The 20,483-nt window shown below is 43.5% G+C and overlaps 1 protein-coding gene across 1 annotated transcript in view; it reads right to left on the minus strand.

Moving 5' to 3' along the window:
• DNAH7 (dynein axonemal heavy chain 7) overlaps window positions 1–20,483 on the minus strand; it is a 2,019,015-nt gene that overhangs the window by 1,770,270 nt on the left and 228,262 nt on the right. Inside the window, exons 9-11 of the mRNA XM_078680414.1 lie at window positions 17,345–17,464; window positions 13,145–13,328; window positions 7,102–7,281 (exon numbers count right to left, since the gene is read on the minus strand). Coding sequence (XP_078536540.1) covers window positions 7,102–7,281; window positions 13,145–13,328; window positions 17,345–17,464 — 484 coding nt within the window. The remainder of the gene's footprint in view (window positions 1–7,101; window positions 7,282–13,144; window positions 13,329–17,344; window positions 17,465–20,483) is intronic.

The raw sequence follows: 20,483 nt of genomic DNA on the forward strand, positions 1-20,483 counted from the left end.
AATACATGTCATACGAAAGGAGGTGGTCAAATGAACAAGTTACTTACCTTTGGTAACGCTTTTTCTGGTAGATACTATATCTGCCTGTGGATTCCTCACCTTGTGAATATCCCCCTTGCGTCAGCAACGTTCGGAATTTTTCTTCGTAGCACGCCGGCGTGGACGACATCATAGGAGCACGGCATCGCGCGCGACTCCGTCTGACATCACCGACTCCTTATTAGGCCCACGTCGGCGTGATGACGTCAGTTCCGCCCTTTTTTCCGTGCCTTCGAGGCTCACAGACGGACCAACGACAGAAAATATGCATATATACAATGTACACAGTACATACAAACCATCATAGCACACAGTGCATAGCAAAGGTATCAAAACCCAAAATATATACCAACAATAAAACCAGGTATAGCAGAGTGGACAACGGGGAGGCGGGTGGGCATGTGAGGAATCCACAGGCAGATATAGTATCTACCAGAAAAAGCGTTACCGAAGGTAAGTAACTTGTTCTTCTGATAGATACATCTGCCGTGTGGATTCCTCACCTTGTGAATAGAGTCCCACAGCAGTCCCCACTCCCGGAGGAGGGTGACCACTCTGCTATACCAGGAAATCTTGGAGAACAGAGCGCGCGAAGTGGCCGTCCCTCCTCACCTCGGTATCCAAGCAGTAGTGCTTCGCGAAAGTGTGGAGAGAGGCCCAAGTCGCGGCTCTGCAAATGTCCTCAACAGGTACACCTCTAGACAAAGCAGATGTTGCAGACTTTGCTCTAGTTGAATGTGCTCTAATACCCTCAGGAGGGTCCTTACCCGCAAGGGAGTAGCAGATCTTGATGCACAGGATTATCCACCTGGAAAGTGTGCGCTTGTGCACCGCTCTGCCCTTCCTGCAGCCAGCAAAACCAACAAACAGCTGGTCGTCCACCCGGAAGTCCTTAGTCCTGTCCAGATAAAAAGACACCGCCCTCTTAGGGTCCAGACGGTGCAGTCTCTCTTCCTCCTTAGAAGGGTGAGGGGGAGGATAGAAGGTAGGAAGGGTAATGGACTGTCCAAGATGGAAGGGAGTAACCACCTTAGGCAGAAAAGCAGCCCTGGTCCTGAGAACCATCCTTTCAGCATGAATGGTCAGGAATGGGGGCTTGGAACTAAGAGCCTGAAGCTCACTTACCCTCCTTGCCGAGGTGATTGCAACGAGGAAGATCGTTTTAAAAGAAAGAAACCTCAATGGACACTTGGGCAAGGGTTCAAAGGGAGAACCCATTAAGAAGGTCAGCACAAGATTCAAATCCCAATGAGGAACAACAAAAGGAGTAGGAGGGAACATATTTGTTAGACCCCTCAAAAACCTTAAAACCACCGGAGATTTAAAAAGAGAGGGCTGATCCGGCAAACAGAGAAATGCCGATAAGGCCGAAAGATACCCCTTGACCGTGGCCACAGCAAAACCTTGCTGCGCCAGAGAAAGAGCAAATTGTAAAATGACAGATAAATGAGCCTTCAAAGGGTCAACATCCTTCTCCCTGCACCAAGAAACAAATTTAGACCACCTATAGGAATAAATGGACTTAGTGGTGTCACGCCTGGCAGAAAGAATGACATCCACCACATCGTGAGGGAGAGAAAAAGAACTCAAGTTGCCCCGTTTAATCTCCAGGCATGAAGGTGTAATGTCTGGAGGTGGGGGTGTAGAACCTGCCCCTCCATCTGAGAGAGGAGGTCTGCCCTGTGAGGGAGACGGAGCGGCGGGTGAGAGGAGAGGTGGAGAAGGTCTGTGTACCACACCCTTCTTGGCCAATCCGGGGCGATCAATATGACTTGGGCCCGGTCTTGGCGAATCTTCCTCAGAACCCGAGGAATCAAGGGTATGGGAGGAAACGCGTAAAGGAGTTGATTTCCCCAACTCAAAGGCTCCTTGCAACGGATACTGGAGACTGCAGAATGACAGGCAGTGAGCATTCTCGCAAGTGGCAAACAGGTCCACCCGAGGAGCACCCCACATCTGAAAGATGTCGTGAACCACCTCCGGGTGAAGCCTCCACTCGTGGTCGGCAGAGAACTGCCGACTGAGACTGTCTGCACGAACGTTCAGAACCCCGGCCAGATGATTTGCCATCAGACAAATCTGGTGGTCCTGAACCCAGGACCAGAGACGCAGAGCCTCTCTGCAGAGACACTGCGACCCTACTCCTCCCTGCTTGTTGATGTACCACATCGCGGTCGTGTTGTCCGTCAGGACCTGAACCGACTGACCGCGAAGGGAAGGGAGGAAGGCCTTCAGCGCTAAACGTATCGCCCGCAATTCTAGAAGGTTGATATGAAGCAACCTTTCCTCTGGAGACCAAAGCCCTTTGACCTCCAGGTCCCCTAGATGAGCACCCCACCCGAGAGTGGATGCATCCGCTATCACTGTGGCCACTGATGGAGGCAGTTGAAAAGGCTTTCCTTGAGACAGATTGCCTTCCACGCCCCACCAAGACAGATCCGCCGCAGCTTCTCTGGAGATCCTCACTGACTCCCTGAGATCCCCGTTGTGTTGATACCACTGCCTGCGGAGGCACCACTGGAGTGCCCTCATGTGCCAGCGTGCATGACTGACCAACAGAATGCAAGAAGCCATCAGACCGAGCAGACGAAGGACCTTCAGGACTGGAACAACCGCTCCATTGTAGAATAAAGGAATCATCTCCTGTATGTCATGAATCCTTTGAGGTGGAGGGAATGCACGACATACAGTAGTGTCCAGTACCGCACCTATGAACAGGTTGCGCCGGGAGGGCACCAGGTTAGACTTGGGTACATTGATCGAAAAACCCAACCTGTGCAACAACTGAGTTGTCTCCTGCAGATGATGGAGCACCTTCTCCGGCGACTCCGCTTTGATCAGCCAGTCGTCCAGATAGGGGAACACAGGTATCCCCGATCTCCTGAGATGCGCAGCCACCACTGCCATCACCTTGGTGAAAACTCGAGGCGCAGTAGTAAGCCCAAACGGAAGGACCGCAAATTGGTAGTGCTGCGATCCCACCGTAAAACGGAGATACTTTCTGTGCGACTTCAGAATGGGAATGTGAAAATACGCATCCTGCAAGTCGATCGACACCATCCAGTCTTCTTCCATCAGCGCTTGAAGAACCTGAGCAAGGGTGAGCATTTTGAACTTCTCCTGTTTGAGAAAGAGGTTCAAAATCCTGAGATCCAGGATTGGCCGAAGCCTGCCATCCTTCTTGGGTATCAAGAAATACCGGGAGTAGCATCCTTGACCCCTCTCCTGCTCTGGGACCACTTCTATTGCACCCTTTCGGAGCAGAGCCAGGACTTCTTCCTGCAGGAGCAGCAGGTGGTCCTCCGAACAATAACCTTGGCAAGGAGGGTAATTGGGAGGGAACTCCTGAAAGGGAAGTGCATACCCATTTTCCACGAGATTGAGAACCCAAAGATCTGATGTAACCGATTCCCAATCTCATAGAAAATGAGTACGCCGACCCCCTACTGGCCCCACATGATCCAGAATGGTGGATCTAGGGCTGCTTTGCTGATGCGGGTGGGGGTTGGGTATTATTGGAGGAAGTGGAGGAAGAGGAGATTTGACGCCCACGTCCACGACCCTTCTGTCTACCTCTATAGGACTTATACAGAGGGTTCTGCTGTTGCTGCTGTTGTTGTTGGCCTTGTCTGAAGGGACGAAAAGAGGATCTACCAAAGCCTCTAAACTTTCTAGTTGTCGACCCTCTCATCTGGAGACCCAAGGATCTTGCAGTAGCACGGCTATCTTTAAACCTTTCCAAGGCGACATCCGCTTTTTTACCAAAAAGGCCAGTCCCTTCAAAAGGCAAGTCCAGCAACGTAGATTGCACATCCGCAGAGAAATCAGAGGATTTTAACCACGCGGCCCTCCTGGTCGCAATAGAAGAGCCCATAATCCTGGCAACAGAATCAACCGTGTCCATGCCACTCTGAATAACCATGCGTGCAGCAGCCTGAGTGTCTGAGACCACCTCATTAAAGTTCTTTCTATCCTCCTCAGGAAGCTTAGATGATAACTGCTTCACAGAATCCATCAATGCATGGACATATCTTCCTAAAAGACAAGTAGCATTAGTGGATTTAGAGCCATGCTCCCTGAAGAGAAAGTCTTCTTTGCAGACTGATCTAACTTTTTTGAGTCTTTGTTCGCCGGCACTTGAGGGAAAGAGCCTGCAGCCCTGTTAGAACATGCCGCCTGCACCACAAGACTTTCAGGAGAGGGGTGCGAAGAAAGAAACTCAGGGTCACCAGGAGCCACCCTGTAGCGCCTTGCAACAGATCTTGAAACCGCAGGAGCAGATAATGGTCTCTTCCAGATCTCTTTTATTGGATCTGATAAGGCATCAGTGAACGGTAACGTAGGTTCAACAATAGAAGAGGGAGAGTGTAAAACTTCAGGAAGTATGTTGGGCTTATACTCAATCGTGGGCAGTTTCAAGTTGAGAAGATCTGCAGCCTTCCTAATAACGACGTGATAGGGTGCCACGTCCCTAGAAGGAGCATCAGAAGCTGAAGGTAAACCCCACTCAGGAGAGAGTTCCAGACCACTAGCATCACGTAGGTCTTCAAAGTCATCATCATGATCAAGAAGTTCACCCTCTTCCACATCTGAATCTTCATCTCCCTTTTCTTCCAGAAGACGCTGAGCCCTTCGTCTCGACCACTCTATTCGAATCGAAGTCGACGGATTCGGTAACGACTCCGACGGCGCCGGATTCGACGTCGAGCGAGGAGTCGGGGCAGCCGAAGGACGAGACTCACGGACAGGTGTGGAACCTCGATCCAAACTACGAGGTCGATCCGGAGTCGGCGAAGCCGCATGCGGAGTCGAAGACCTCGGTGGTGCCGTACCGAGCCAAGGTGTAAGAGGCGCCGGCATAAAAGGCATAAATGGAGCTGGGGCGTACGACTGAGGAATGCCCAAATTGTATGATAATGGACCCATGGGACCAACAGGTGCTCCAGTGGGGTACATCGCTCTGGAATACACCCCAAACATCGCATTGAGAAAATGCGAGGGGTCCTGACCAGGACCAGGAAAGGGAGGGTACGAACCTACCGGATGCTCTAAAGGAGGTCGATCCGACACAGGTTCATTTTGACCCTCTTGGTCCACAGGAGTCTCCATCGGAGTCGGAGTTTTAGGAACTACCTCTTCTTCTTCCTCATGTTCCAAAGAATGTAAAGGTTCCGGATCCGGTTCCGGAGTCGGGGAACCTCCGATGGACTGAGCAGGAGAAGGAGAAACGAAGTCCTTATGGTGTTTGTGAGACTTCTTCTTCGAATCTGAAGATTCCTTCTCCGAATGATGCTTTGAGCTGTGCTTCCTCCTCTTGTGCTTTCTCTTCGAGGAGCTCGAAGCGTGACCCGAAGTCGACTTCGATCTCGATCTTGATCTCTCTCTGGACCAACGACCTCGCTTTGGATCTCGACTCCGCTCTGGACCTCGACGCCGACCTCGACTTCGATCGAGACTTTTCTTTCGATCTCGAGCGTCTCGACGTCGACCTCGAAGATCTCCCAGCATCTCTTCCCTTTACCTTCGCGAGAAGTAGTTTTGCTTCACGCTTTCGAAGCGCCTTCGGGTTCATCTTAAAACAAGATCGACAGTTCTTGACGTCGTGGTCTGAACCCAGACACCACAAACAATCGCTATGTGGGTCGGTGATTGACATCATGCGGGCACAAGTCCCACATTGTTTAAATCCTGTCTTCCTCGACGACATCCTCGATGAAGAAACAAATCGCAAAGGAGAAACAGTAAAGATTAAATAATAGCCAGATACTAAGTATCAAGAAGATCCCGAAAACCGTTAGCGTCGGAGACGCGGAAAAAAGGGAACTGACGTCATCACGCCGACGTGGGCCTAATAAGGAGTCGGTGACGTCAGACGGAGTCGCGCGCGATGCCGTGCTCCTATGACGTCGTCCACGCCGGCGTGCTACGAAGAAAAATTCCGAACGTTGCTGACGCAAGGGTGATATTCACAAGGTGAGGAATCCACACGGCAGATGTATCTATCAGAATTAGAAAACAAGCAAAGAAATGTGGCTTTCAAATTGATGAAAAAGAGAACAAATAGTGCTGGCTCTAGAAATTACCATCCTACATGAAATGTATATACACCACAAAATTACTCTGTTGTGTTATAATTAAAATTAGTTTGAAAAATATGTTTTTATTGTGTAAAATACGATGTATGAGTGTATAATAGATATGTGTTTTGTATAAGGTTAATGGGCAATATATATATAAGACGCGCTGTTATAAGAGTTGCTATGTACTTTTTACATTGGATTATACGGATAATATTAATGTATGCTATTTACAGAATCAACACAACTATTTCACACCCATACAAAGATATTAATTACACGGCAGCGCTTGTCACCTGTGCTTGCTTGGTATTGCTTTAGTAATGGGATAGTGTCAGGAAGTAAACAAAGGTTGTGAGTGCACGGTTCCGAGTATGAAGAGCCATGAAGGAGTGGCCTATGTAAGAGAGATGCCATCTGCATTGTGTGGGTGGGGCTCCCATTAATATGTACCCCATGGTCTCCCAATGTTTTACAGCATCAGGGTTCTCAACATTCTACCACTTTACCACTCCTTATCCTGATCCTTCTCCAATTAAAATCTAGCCCCTGATTTTCCTGAGTTTTATTTGTCCTTACAATAAGCATAATTCTTTGCTCATCACATCATGTGTGAAATCCATTTCTGACATTTCCCTATTGACATAAAATGCACTCTAATATTTCTAAACGTGTGATCTGTAAATAACTAATTTCTACCCATTCTTTACTTCTCTATGTGAGCAGTGCACTACACACAAAATTGCCAATCAATGAAGTTGTATTTTGATTTAAAATTACAAACAAAAGGCACGATCTATTGGTTTTGACAATACTTGTTACTCACGGGCCTTTCAACTCATTGAGATTTTGGCTCTTTTATTTGCTCCTAGTCTTTTAACATTTGTCAACTTAGCATCTGAAAAATTAGATCTTATAATGATTGCGATAATAAAACAAGATGAAAACCATTCCAAAAGTCAAAACAAGTAAACCAATCTCTTACCCATTCAGAATAGAGCTTAGTTTCAACCCTTGGCACTAGACTGACGGCTTTTATCATTACATCATAAACATTCAACAAAACGATTTCATAGTCTTCGAAGTTTGGTTCAAACACAATTGAGCCATTGTCAAGAACCAGTCTCATAATGAAACCTGAATGTTCAAAGGCCCGGATGGAATTCTGAAAGAAAAAAATACAAAATTTGCATGTTTTTGCTAAACAATGAAATCAGAAATAATCAGATATTGACGGTACCATTTTAACACTGCAGCTGACAAGTAATTCATACTTTATTCAAATTAAATGCGTTTCATCTGTAGATTAAAATACCTGGAAAAACTATTCTTTTTAGGTCTGTCTTTCTGAACAGTGCCTCTCTTTTTTTCCAATACAGAAAGTGGGCTTTGGGTCACCCTCCCATAGCTATCAGCTTGTTTGGGTCAGCACCCTCCAGCCACTGCTTTGAGAATTTGTCAATCACATCTTGCAACTCCCCACAAACGTATACTTCTCTCACATCTTGCTATATTGGTTGTTTGGTCTCAAATATTCTGATTACAATACATGAGGAACTGCTTAACATCTGAAAAGTAAACTTAACCCCCACAAATTCAATTATTTGCTGTATGCATATATTTTATGCAGGAAATGATGCTTTTTATTTATTATTTTTAGTTCAACAACCTTTTTCAAATGTTTTTTTTTCATTACTAGAATGCACTTGACCTTAAGATTTCTGCCCTAAAAGGATTTGTGTGTTTATACATTGGGGCCGTTTTATCCTAAAATAGACGTCTCAGCATCTTGCAAGAACCCCGCTCATGGCCTACTCCCCCCACCCCCACCCCCCCCATGGGTCATGGTAGTCCTGGATTCTACTCGGCTCACCCTCCTTGTATGTGTTTCCATGTGGTGCATATTACGCTCTGCTAACGTTTTGAGCCACCTGTGCCTAGTAGCTCCTAAAATCTGCTTCCTGAACTACTCGTTTCTTTTCAATCCTGACCACCTGGCAATTCCACTGTTGTATTTTGTGAGCCATTTACTTGGTATGGAGAGTGTCCAACAGCCACCAAACATGGTAATGCTTACCAAAATGTTACACAGTGTTAATGTATCTTAATATCTTGAAATCGTAATGCCTCACCACTACCACCAAAACCATTTCCACGACTAACACCACAATTGCAATTACTGTCACCATTAAAACCACCACTAGCATTAATAACGCCGTCGCTACAATTTAACATCTTTACCACTACCATGTGTTTGCCTGTATGTAGGAAAAAGGGTAAAATGAGTATGTTTGAGAGAGACACAGAGGCTTATTCACACAGGCATTTTCTAGTACATAAAGTAGTACTACTGTATTACTCTTTCATGTGCTTTAACCTTTGTGAATTGTCCCCAAAAGAACTAACATGGAAACAAAATAAAATAGTTCAAGGATTATTCATATTGTAGAGAAGTGTGGCTCAATGGTTAGAGCGGCAGACCCTGATGCAATAGTCTGGCTGGGACCAGGGTTCAATTCCCGCCTCGGCGGGTCTCGGGCTCAATTTCCTCGGACCTGATAATTCTCGCCTCGGTGCCTATTCTAATCATGAGTCCCACTCTGCACCTCTGGCCAATAGCTTGCTTAATCTCTACAACGGCCCCAACAACGCTGAGGATGCCTGACTTCACCTTGGGGGTGCCCAGGAGTGGGCTCCTCTCAGGGAAAGGCCAGGAAGGGTTCCTCGGCGGTATTCGTACAAGCGCCGAGATGCCTACGGGTAGTCGTGCGCTATACAAGTGCGTAAACATTTCATCATTTCATTTCATATTCAATAAGCCAAATAGAAAGGACTGTGCCATCTTTGCACTTTTACTAATAAAGAGTAGGATGTTAGGGGCAGATTCACAATGGCATGTAAAAAGCTCATAAAAGAGTCTCCTGTACTACTACTTTCCATACTCATAAATGCTTTTGTGCATTGGCCCTAATGTGTGTGTGCCATCAGTAATAGAACAAGTGTTGGAAATGGGATCTGTAGTTAGCAGAAGCATGCACCCTGTCCAAGTAGGGACCATCACTCTAGTCAGGATAAGTCAGACACACAACCTAAGTTAATCTGTGCTCGCCCAATGGTAGCTTGCCACATAGCAGTCAGGCTTTATTTAAGAGGCAATATGTAAAGTGTTTGTGCACACCTTAATTACAGTAACTCGATGAAGACACCACAAAGACTCAATAACAGTTTAGACAAATAGAGTATATTTATCTGATTAAAACAATACCAAAACGGCAAAAATAAAAAAAGAAGAACTCAAGATATTAATCTTTAAAGATTAAATGTGAAAATAGTGCTTAGAAGTCACTAGCAGTCAATAGGTTACTTGAGGTCGCGAGGGACTAGTACAAATCCAAAGTTCAGGCCGATTGCGATGGAGGGCGGGCCGGCTATAGAACCCATACAGGGTCCACTGAAAAAGTAACATATGTGGCGCAATGTGTCAATGCCAAGAATAAGATGCGTCAGTTACGATTCATGCAGTCTGATCACTGTCATATCATTGAGTTTTGCAGACGGTGTTGAAGGATCGGTTCTGCATCGTCATCGAGCCGAGCAGGATTGGCGATGTGTCATCTGTGAGCCTGGCAGTCGGGAGCTGTGTAATCATCTATTCAGTACTGCTTCGGTGTCGAACAGCGCTATGTCGATTTCTCTTGTGCAGTCATGTTGATGCGCTGGTTTTTGCAGCAAATCTGCTGCAGAACCCACTTCCAAGGCCCAGGACTAAAGGTGGCACCACCTCAGGCAAGGGTAAGACTCACGGATTGCAGAGTCCAGCAGCACCAAAAGAGTTGCAGATGTTTTTTGTGACCCTGAGACTTCTTGAAAACAGGAGGCAAGCCAGAAAGCCCTTGGAGAATCTGGAGTTAAAGGATGTAGAGAGCAAGCGCAGTCCCTCTCACTCCAAGACAAGAAGCAGCAGGCCAACACAGCAGACCAAGTGACAAAGTGGCAGTCCCTCCTATAGCACAGCAATCAGCAGGCCAACACAGCAAAGCCAGTAGCAAAGTGGCACTCCTGCAGCACAGCCAGCAGTTCATCTTCTAGGCTGAATGTCATTGGTTCCAGTAAAGTTCTGCTTTGGTTGTGTCAGAGGTCCAGTACTTATACCAAATATGCCTTTGTAGTGGGGGAGACATAAAGGAGGCCTTTGAATATCACAAAATTCCCTGTCTTTCAGGCACAATACGGGGGGGGGGGTTGCAGCTCTGTGTGGGGAAAGGCACAGCCGTATTCAGGTGCAACTGTCCGCTCCTGCCTCCCAACGTACAACGTACGTCAAGAAGGCCAAGCAGCCTGGTGATGGGCTATGAGGATGCAAATGTTACACCCCAGATCCCTTTGTGTGACTGTCTAGAGGAAATGTACAATGCCCAGCTGTCACCCTAACCCAGATGCATCTTCAGAGACAGGCAGAGACACAGAATGGTTAAAGTAAGAAAATGCAAACTTTCTAAAAGTACATAGACCTAGTCACCCTAGCTGACATTTTTAAACCAATGATACTTTAGATTCTGGGTCAAGTAAATGAAGTGCCTTGACCTGTGTATTTATTCACATCTACTTCATAATAATTCAAACAGTTGTAATATACATCTGTGCTTGTCTTGAGGACCACCTTCAAACAATTTTCAAACACATTAATATGTTTTAGTATACATCAAAAAATACAAAACGTGATAACACTTTACTGCAGTACCACATAACATAAATAACTCAAAAGTGCTCTCGTGGACCTCTTACAAGTTTTATTTTTTTTTCTTTGTCCTCATTTGCCTCCTTAATACCTTTCTGGAAACGTTTCCACCACTGGGTGTCCCAAACCTCATATACTGGTAAAAGGAAAGAGAAGGGGATTTGCTTTTTTATTTGCAACAAAAGCGCCCTTGGATAGCGAGATCCATCCTCATTTATTTCCAATATGCACTAAACTACACAAACTTCACTGCTCGAAGAAGAATGGAGCCACTGCTCTTAAGTCTTTTGGTGATTTGTGAGCGAGAGGTCCATAAAGTTTTTTGTGATTACAGACCTCTGCATTATGTTGAATAATAGACTGGTCACAAGAGCACTCTTGAGTTTTTTATGTTATGTGTAACTCTCAGACTTGTGTCTAGTATATTGTTAGCCTTGATTTTCCAATCTAAAGAGTGTTCATTTTAACATATTGACTTTGTGACCATACGTGCACATATATCCAGATATCAAGTGCCCATTAATTGTTATGCTAACTTAGTGAAACCAAAGGCCTTAAGTTTTTGGGTTTCAATGTTTAAATTTTCACATGAGAACTGTTTGCTTACATATTCTCGCCTCTGCAGTTGCATACTCAAGGCTTCATTAACTAGTGAAAAGGCATTGTGTATTGTAGCAATAGCAAAGTACAGCAGGAAATGTTTAGCAAGAAGAAGGTACGTTTACAAAGCTGGAAACAGGTTCTCATGGCAGAGAAAAGGATGCTCAAGGTTGATCAAATGTTCCAATTTGGAGGTGTGGGAGAAAAGGAGGAAATTGCCAATTGCTACTGAAGGAGATGAAAATGTACAGGAGACAATGATGTGGATTACCTTGAATGCTTTGTGTACTTTTATGTTACATAGTTAGGAGCAGATAAGTTTAGGGCTTCAAGAGATGGCTTTTGTGCTCTCAGAGTTTAACATCATGCTACACAATATTCTTTAAATTTGGAGCACTTGTATTCGAGTCTCCATTATATGGATACCTGACCTGGCTTATTTGATTCATTTAGGGCTCCCCGAATGTTAGAATAAAGTAGGAGAAGTTAGATTTCTTTAGATTTATTAATGACTAGGCAGGAGTATTGGATCTTGCATGTTAATCTTCGAATCCTCTTCCTCATCTTTTGCATTGCTGCCACAGAGTTTCTAGTTTGCTTTTTATTGTTTAGACTGAATTTTATGAGTAGATTCATATTTATTCTGGTGATATTTCATTTATAACTATATGCATCTGAGACTCATTATATTAGCTTCTCAGTTTGCAATAAATCCCTCTAACTTCATCTAGTAGTCCTTGCTTTATTGTGTATCTACATTAGATTTGTTGCTGTGATTGAAATTGATGTTAACTTCCTTTTACCTCGCCAGCAACTACAAAGGTCTATTGGACAAAGAGATATGAAAATTTACGGGCTCAGAGCTTTCTCCAGGAAAAAAATCGAATTTAGCAGTTTTCACTACCAGTACATCTAAAACTCAATAGTACATGTCCTATCTTTTAAACACACTGCACTCTACTCTTGAGGCTACCTAGGGCCTACCTTAGAGGGGGTCTTACATGTAATAAAAAGGAAGGTTTGTGCCGACAATTAGTTTAATTTGCCAACTTGAAATGGCAGTTTAAAACTGCACACACAGGCTCTTCAATAGCAGGCCTGAGCCTTGTTTAAAGGGCTACTGAGTGGGTGGCACAATCAGTGCTGGAGACCAACTAGTAGCATTTAATTTACAGGCCCTGGGAACATATAGTGAACTTTACTGGGGACTTGCAAGCAAATTAAACATGCCAATTGTCAATAAGCCAATGTTGCCATGTTTAGAGTATAGAGCATATACACTTTAGCACTGATTAGACTGTGGTAAAGTGCTCATAATCCTAAAGTCAGCAGACACAAAGTCAGCAAATTAGGAAGTCAGAAGGTAAAACGTCAGGGAAAACACGTCAAGGACACCCGGTCTAACAACAAGCATTGTGAAAGCCAACAGGTCTGGCTTTAATACGGTAAGCTCAGGCAAACAGAATTTTTACATGCTTGTGTTTGTGCGTTTTACCACATTACATTTATTGGCTTAGCCAATGCTTTTTTACAAAAAGAGTAAATCCACCTTTAAAATCTCAACAATCTCAGGCTCTAACCAACTACTCAACATTAAAAGAGTTATCCTTGCCTCACATTACAACATGAAAAAATACCTATTTTTAAAATGGATATCACTTTGTTTTTAGTACCAGCAGATCTTACTTACCGGAGACTGGACAATCAAATCAGTATAGTCCTGAATGGAGAGCAGGGCTAAACTTTGTAGTTGTGTCGTCATCAAAGCAGCAGCAGTGTTGAAGAAAGATTCTAGTTTGGCACTGTTGGCGTTACTTGGCACTTGCTTCCGTTTGTTTCCTTGGTAGTAGATATTTTGCACTTCAGGAAACCATCTTAAAATAAAAAAGATATTTTTGTTCTGTTAGTGATGATCTTAAAAAATTAATATATTTTCCAATAATCCAAGTCAGGATCACTAGCAGATGCTCAACCAAGCTTTCTCCACACTCCTCCTTCAATTAGAAAGACTGAATCAATCAGGAACATAGGCAGAAACTGGGAGCACAACAAATATAGAATATAAAATGAGCCGTACCTAGTTTTTTCTTGGTCTGCTTAATTTCTTCTGTTCTTTTCAAGTTTGCTCTACTCTGTTACTCAGTGTCTTATTACTTTGTATTTTACTCAGTGTTCAAAAACTGGTTTAATTTCTTCCAGTTTCTAATCACGTATGCACATTCCCATTTTTTATCATCCATTTCTTCTCCTCTCTAATCGTTTGCTCACCTCTCCCACCTGTGTCTGCCCCATCTTCCACCATTCTAAATAGGTCTAATCCTGCAGCCCTCGCTCTAGGTTATATTACTCTTGTCATGTTTTGGCCATAGCTAGCCCTACTTCCATTCACTAAACCAATGTGTCTCGAAGCCGTTACTTCCTAAGATGGAAGGTGCAGAAGAAAGTCTTGCAAACTTACCATATGTTTTCATCAGTGCAACGGTGTAACTATCTGTTTTTTGTATCCGAGAAAGCCCTACTTGACTTGACCAACTCAGACAAACACACAATGTGAGCAGCATGCAGGTGTTTGATGTCGCTTTTGAGTAGTCTACCAACTTTAAAGATGTGGAGCATGAGTCTAACCACACTCACTCATCGCTGCAGACTTTCATGACCAGAGACTAAACTGGTAGCTTGTTAAAATGAAAATATCCCAGCTTCCCTGGGCTTTATTAAATTATTAGAGGGGTAGAGGAGCAATTGATTATTTCCTTTGCTACACAATCAGAATGATAACTAGGGTACATAAACATGAACAGGCTTAGTTAGGAGGACTGGAAGGGTAAGTGACGCTTCGGATTCAATAACGGCATAGCTTCAGTTGATGATTCGAGGTTGTCCAAAATCCAGGCGTCAGTGTGAATCCAGCTGAATGTTTTGAACATTCACATGTCAGGAGAATAAATGAGTTGGAGATGATGATTAAGTGATTGATTAAGAATATGGCAGATATTACCTAGTCAAAAACTTGACGACTATCCAGTCCGCCTTACTATAAGGGTTTTAAGATATAATGCACCCGTAAAAAGGTGGTCGGGATAGCCATCACGTTTTTGACAGACCACCCATCCACCAAATGATAAATCCCACTCTAGTCTCTTCAGAACTTAGCGTGAGACATTCAGAGAGCTGCGTTACAAGTGTGCATGTGTACTTAAATGAACTGAAGATACTACATAGGCCACCATTCATAGCATGCATTGTGTGATCTTGTGTGTACTTGTGCAAGGAGGACTGGTATTCCTCTTAGGTCAGACCTGTGCCTCATACCTGCATCTTCCCTTTCACTCCTATAATAGGTTCCTGGCTTTGTGTTATGTAATATACGGGCACTTGTAGTATCCACTTTTAGGAGATTTCAGTGGTGAGGCAGTATTCTGATGCAGATAAGAATAGGAAGGTCTTATCACCTATGGTTTATCCCATTTACATTATTTTAAAAAGGACCAAGAATAGATGGAAATCTAAATCTACTGGCCCTAGTCCAAAGCAGGGTAACCAGTTCTTTTCCTACACTGCTAAGTCATGCTTGAAAGATCACAATGGACCAGAAACAAAGCCTGCTCTTCGAGGCAAAGAGATAAGCGAGCATCTGTTTAAAAATGTCATCAACTTTGTAAATCTCATTTGTTTTGACTGTTGTACTTTCTTCCATTCACCTGCACCTGAATTCGGTTATAATGTACATACAGAAGATTTGTTTTTGATATATGTACCGCATTTGATGTGGATTTTTCATTTTTCTTTTTTTATTGGCTGAGATCTTAAGTATATAGTGGTAGTATAGTGGAGACTCTGAAAAAGATAATAGAAGATATCCTCTTGGCAGGGCGATGAGCACTGTGGCCAGTTCCTGCTAGCTATCTCATATACCCTTTACCTACCCATCTCAATTACCCCTCACAGACAGGGAGCTCTTCTCTTCCTGGATGAATTTTATTTCCCGGGTGCACTGAGGGTCTTATCAAAGCCTTCACATGGGTACCCCACAGTTAAGATGGGTTTGCTAACAGTCGTTTTCTGCCTGAATCATAAAGAGTTAAGTTGGCTGTTTTTTGTGTGATGTCTAAGCCCCTCATTTACTTCAAGCCTTTTGGGTTACAATGTTTGGAACCTCCCCGGAGTCCAATCTTTCTCCAGCTACTTTAGTAGGCAAGGCATAAAGGGGACCTCATAAGGGATCCGTTTAGTACATGGCCTGTTCCTTCTCCACCTCCTTCACAAAGTATAAAGTCTGGTGCAAGTTCTACAACTACTGATAGTAGAGATTTTATCCTGGGAAAAGTAGTGTACTGACCTGGTCAATGACCAGGATTTGAAAAAGACGAGGCATGAGGATGGAAGGGGGCAGCTAATACAAAATAGTGAACATGTACAGTCCTGATGCAAGAGCAGCCCAGGAGTGGGTGCGCGCAGAAGCCAGAGTGAGCGCAGAGACAGATAGGTGACTCACTTGCTCTGGGGACTGGTGTATGAAATGAACGCCTGTGCATTTGTGTGTCTATGCGTGCATACGTATGTGTATGTTAGTGCATTTCAACATTGTGTGTGCCTGGGTCAGTGTGTTTGAATAAGTGTCCCTTGTCTGATGGCCTTCCAGGTAGACAGTGAGCAGCCCTACCTGGTGACAATGCCTGGCATATGGAACTGCCAATGACATACGGTGCCATACTGGTATAAATGAGTCATCTCTGGAAAACTCCTGCCCATTCTTGGCATAATGTTGGCCACTTTTTAAGTAATGTTGGTCCTAAAGCAATGGCGATACTACTTGACATTTTAAGGTTTACAGTGACAATTGCAGACATATGTGGAGCATCCTTAGCTTAACCGTTATCCCTGCCTAATGGTTCCTAACTCTACATATTGATAGCCACTCCTAGCCTAATGAGGGCTATCCTCGACACACTGATGGTATCTATAGCATTATTCTGAGCAGCCTGGCATGATCATGTCCATTCTGGGCATATTGTGTGCATCCTCGGCTTAACCGAGGTTACTCCAGTGATTATCAGCCCAGGAATAATGGCAGACACCCTTGACATATTGTGAATATTCTTGCCCCAATGACGGTAGTGTTAGCCATCTCTGGTATAATGTTAGCCAGTGTTGACATAGTATGGGCAGTCTTGGCATTATGGTGTCTCCCCCTTGCATAATGTTGGCCATCTTTGATATTCTGTGTGTAAAATTGCTTTTGGGGTGGCCATCCCTGGCAAGCAATGGTAATGCATGGGCAAGTGAGGCTGAATCTCTTGATTTGAGGCAATTGTACGCTAGCACGTGTTAAAAATGAGAAGCAACTATTGAAAACTGATTTTTCAAGGAAAGATTAGGGTTTTTTTCCACAGAGGGGAAAGTGTTTGTTTGGGTAACTACTTTTTGCCTACACCTCTTTATGCTTATATGTAATAGCAGATTGTGTTTGATTTGAGAAAATGGTAAACTGAAGTTTCGTTGCAAAATTACTGCATTGATACGATTCTTGCAGAGTCATTTAATCTTTCTTTTGGCATTATTTCTTTGGTGCAAACAGCCCTTGCTTGAACGGGTGTTAGATATGACATTACTTTTGGTAAATCTGCTTGATGTGCTGGGAGTCTAAACACTGTTCATCTGCTCAGATGTATTATTATCTGATATTGTCAGTACTGCAGCAGCAGGAACATTTTATGTATCTCAGAAAAACTTTAAAATGTCAGAAGCTCTTATTTTTTGAGAGATCTGAGACCCTTGCTTTAGACCAAAACCCTGCAGAAGTTGTCATTGTCTCGCTGTCTATCAGTGTTTTCTCTCATTCTCTGCTTTCCTGTCTCCTCTTACGAAATCTGGTTGTATTTAAGCCCACCTTTTAAGCAGTTGTTCTTTGGCCAGCTCAATGTGTCTCATAATTAAATTCTGGAAGACTGCAAGCTCCATTGAATCATGACGATTATGAAACTCGTCCACATCAATCAAGCGCAAATCCCTGCAATCAAAAAGAAGAAAATTATTTAAGAGTAGGTATCCTGCCTATTTTACACATTTTTCTGTTTCTTCTAGCATTCGTTGTTCTTAATAGATCTTTTATTATCTACATGAAAGCAAATCACAAAGGTGGTGGTGTAAGTAAATATTGAATGTTTTTCATCCCATTGTATGAATACAACTGTTTAAACAACCACGCCATAAATAACTTTGTTAAGGAAATCATCATTGTTAGAAAAGTCATATACAAACAGCCACAACGTTATAAAAAAAAAGCAGAAAAATACAAGCAAAAAAGGCACAATAAATTGTTTTATTGTTTACGGCATTCTAGATGAACCTGCTATAATTGTAACGCAATGTGTTCTCTATGAGAAATCTATCTTGACATTGACGTCGTTTGTGAAGAGGGGGGAGAGAGAATGCTTGCTTTTCTCACTTAAGACCCAGTAAACACATCCAAAGGAAACATTATTCCTTACACAAATGATTTCATTTAATTGACCAATTACGATTACATTTACCTAAAAATTCCGGAAACTGCTAAACAAATATATCCATCATCCTGATTATTACAAAGTAGCCTTATATATGTTTGCAGGATGTAGAAAAGGCAGCCAGCTCAAGGGTAACCATTCCTCCTTGCAACCCAATCCCTGCTCTCATTCATTTCACACTGAGAAACTCCCACAGCCACATTACAGCCTTCCTTAAATGAAATACACAATAAAACAGATGAGCAGGCCTTGTCTTAAGTAAACTAAGTAAAGTTGATCGAGATAGGAATGTTGATGTGCTGTGTGCAATACAATAATGTACTTTTAGCTCAATTTTGGTAACAGCTACAAAACCGCATTGGGTAGGTAATCATGTGTTAACATTTGCTCTGATGTGTAGCATGCTGTGCATGTTTTATGTTAATGTAACACATTGAATCAATTTAGAGGGGTACGTTTCTACACATTCATAAGGTACCTCTAACTTCTCTATTTGCATATCCAGCCTACCCTGTGTTGTCACCAGGGCCAGACTGGGAACTGAAACAGGCCCTGGCAAACTGCTCGGCCGGTCCCCGGGGCGGTGCAGCCGAGCTGTTTGCTAGAGCCGGTTTCAACTGATTTTGCTACAGGGGGCCGATATTGCTGGCCCCGGTAACAAAAATTGCCCCCAGGGGACCAAAACTGGTCCCCACCCTGGCGGCCGACAGGGGAGAGGCCAGGTGTCCACTACTGCCAGTCCGGCCCGGGTTGTCACCCTAAAATGAATAGCAATAAAAGTATTCGATCAAAGATAATAGTTTAATGTAAAGCTAACTGTAGATGAAGACATTCTGATGGCAGCACTAGTGGAATAACAATGAATGTCGTGTCCATGGGCGTCCGCAGAAATTTTTCCGGGGGGGGGGCAAAATGTTAACGTCATCACAATCCTCCGACATGATGTGTGCCAGGTGGGGCATAAGAAAGACTGGGGCGCAGAACTGGGATAGACTCAATTAAATGCCAGGAGTCCAGGACATGTGACTGACCCTGCCACAGGCCAACAAAAACCACCTGTAGGGAAAACGCTAAACTTTCTGACAAGGTGCTTTATCTCTGTCTGCTAGGTGTGCAGACTTCCGGGTCCTCGATCCAACACCAATCAAGGCTGTCTTCAGCACGATTCGATTTTCATCAGAATACTTTAAAACAGCCTATGATTAAAGCACCAGATTAAATATACTGTATGCACAGTGTATGTTAGGGATTATTTGTAGCACACATATTTACCAATATTAGCTTCTTGGTGCTAGAATTCATGATAACTTTTATCCAAAGTTATGGCACAACGTCAAAGTTATTAATAAATAATGCAGCAATCACAAACGCTAGTGATTCGCCCATGGGTGCTCCCTTTACTAGAATTCCCTGGGCAGTGCTAAATTTTACACACATTCAATTAATTTATACAAAATAAAATGTAAAAGGTCCAAATGTTAGCTATATTTTTTAAAAGAAACTTAGAGTCCCTCTACGTGTAGTCAATGTCAAACTGACAACGTGCCCAATACAATAATGGCCAGCTCCCTTATGCGGAAGCCTGGCACCGTAAATGAGTGGCACATGCGGCGCCCGCAGTGGCGGCACATCACAGGTCCAGGGATGCTGAGTCTTACACAGTGGTCGAAGTGGGGGAAAAAAAGTAGGGGAACAGTGGGCGGAGAATCAAAGGGCGGGAATAACCCAAGGATTGGATCTGTGGGTGGAGCCAGAGGTGTGGCCAGAATGCGCAGACATCCCAATTCTTAGTATTTGTTTGGCATTTCACTGCCCAGTTTAATTAACCAATGGATACACATGATTATTTAAGGTTATAATGAGTTATTGACATTAAAATATATTCACAATGTGGGATATGCTTCTAATCACAGAATGTACCAAATACGATAAAATGTGGAAACACAAGCCATTTGTCTCCGAGCCATTAAGTTTCTATCATCAGCACTACTCTCTTTTTCCACAACAGCAGTTCAAACATGAATGGCAAAATATCCTAGTTTGCAAATGTTTTCTCTAAAATTATGGCTCGACCATATTTGCCTCATAATGCAAGATCTGCTGCATGATCTGACCATTTAAACTAATAAATTGTTTGTAGCTCAAACATATCAAAAGTTAATATAAAATGTGACTTGTGTTGCTGCGGAGTGGATGGCCTATTGTAAAGGTTGACTGGTCACTTTTCTCACTGCTGAGTTTGTATGTTACACTGCTACTAATAAGGCAAAATCTTTCTACAGACTGTTAGCATCTGTACAGACGTCAAAATAATAAAATATCTGAAAATATACTGCATTACCCTGCAGCCTTTTTTAAAATGTATAATTTAGCCAACACTACGGCATAATGTTGTCATCCTTTGCTGCATAATTAATTCCAGTGGCCCCACAGCAGGCAGCACATGTTAAAAGTGCTTGTGAATGAAGCCGGGTGACTGTAAGTTTGCGAACTTAGTTTGGTGTGCGTGCAAATCCTGCATTG

This window comes from Lissotriton helveticus, chromosome 3_1 (genome assembly GCF_964261635.1).
Source record: "Lissotriton helveticus chromosome 3_1, aLisHel1.1, whole genome shotgun sequence".
Lineage (NCBI taxonomy): Eukaryota > Metazoa > Chordata > Amphibia > Caudata > Salamandridae > Lissotriton > Lissotriton helveticus.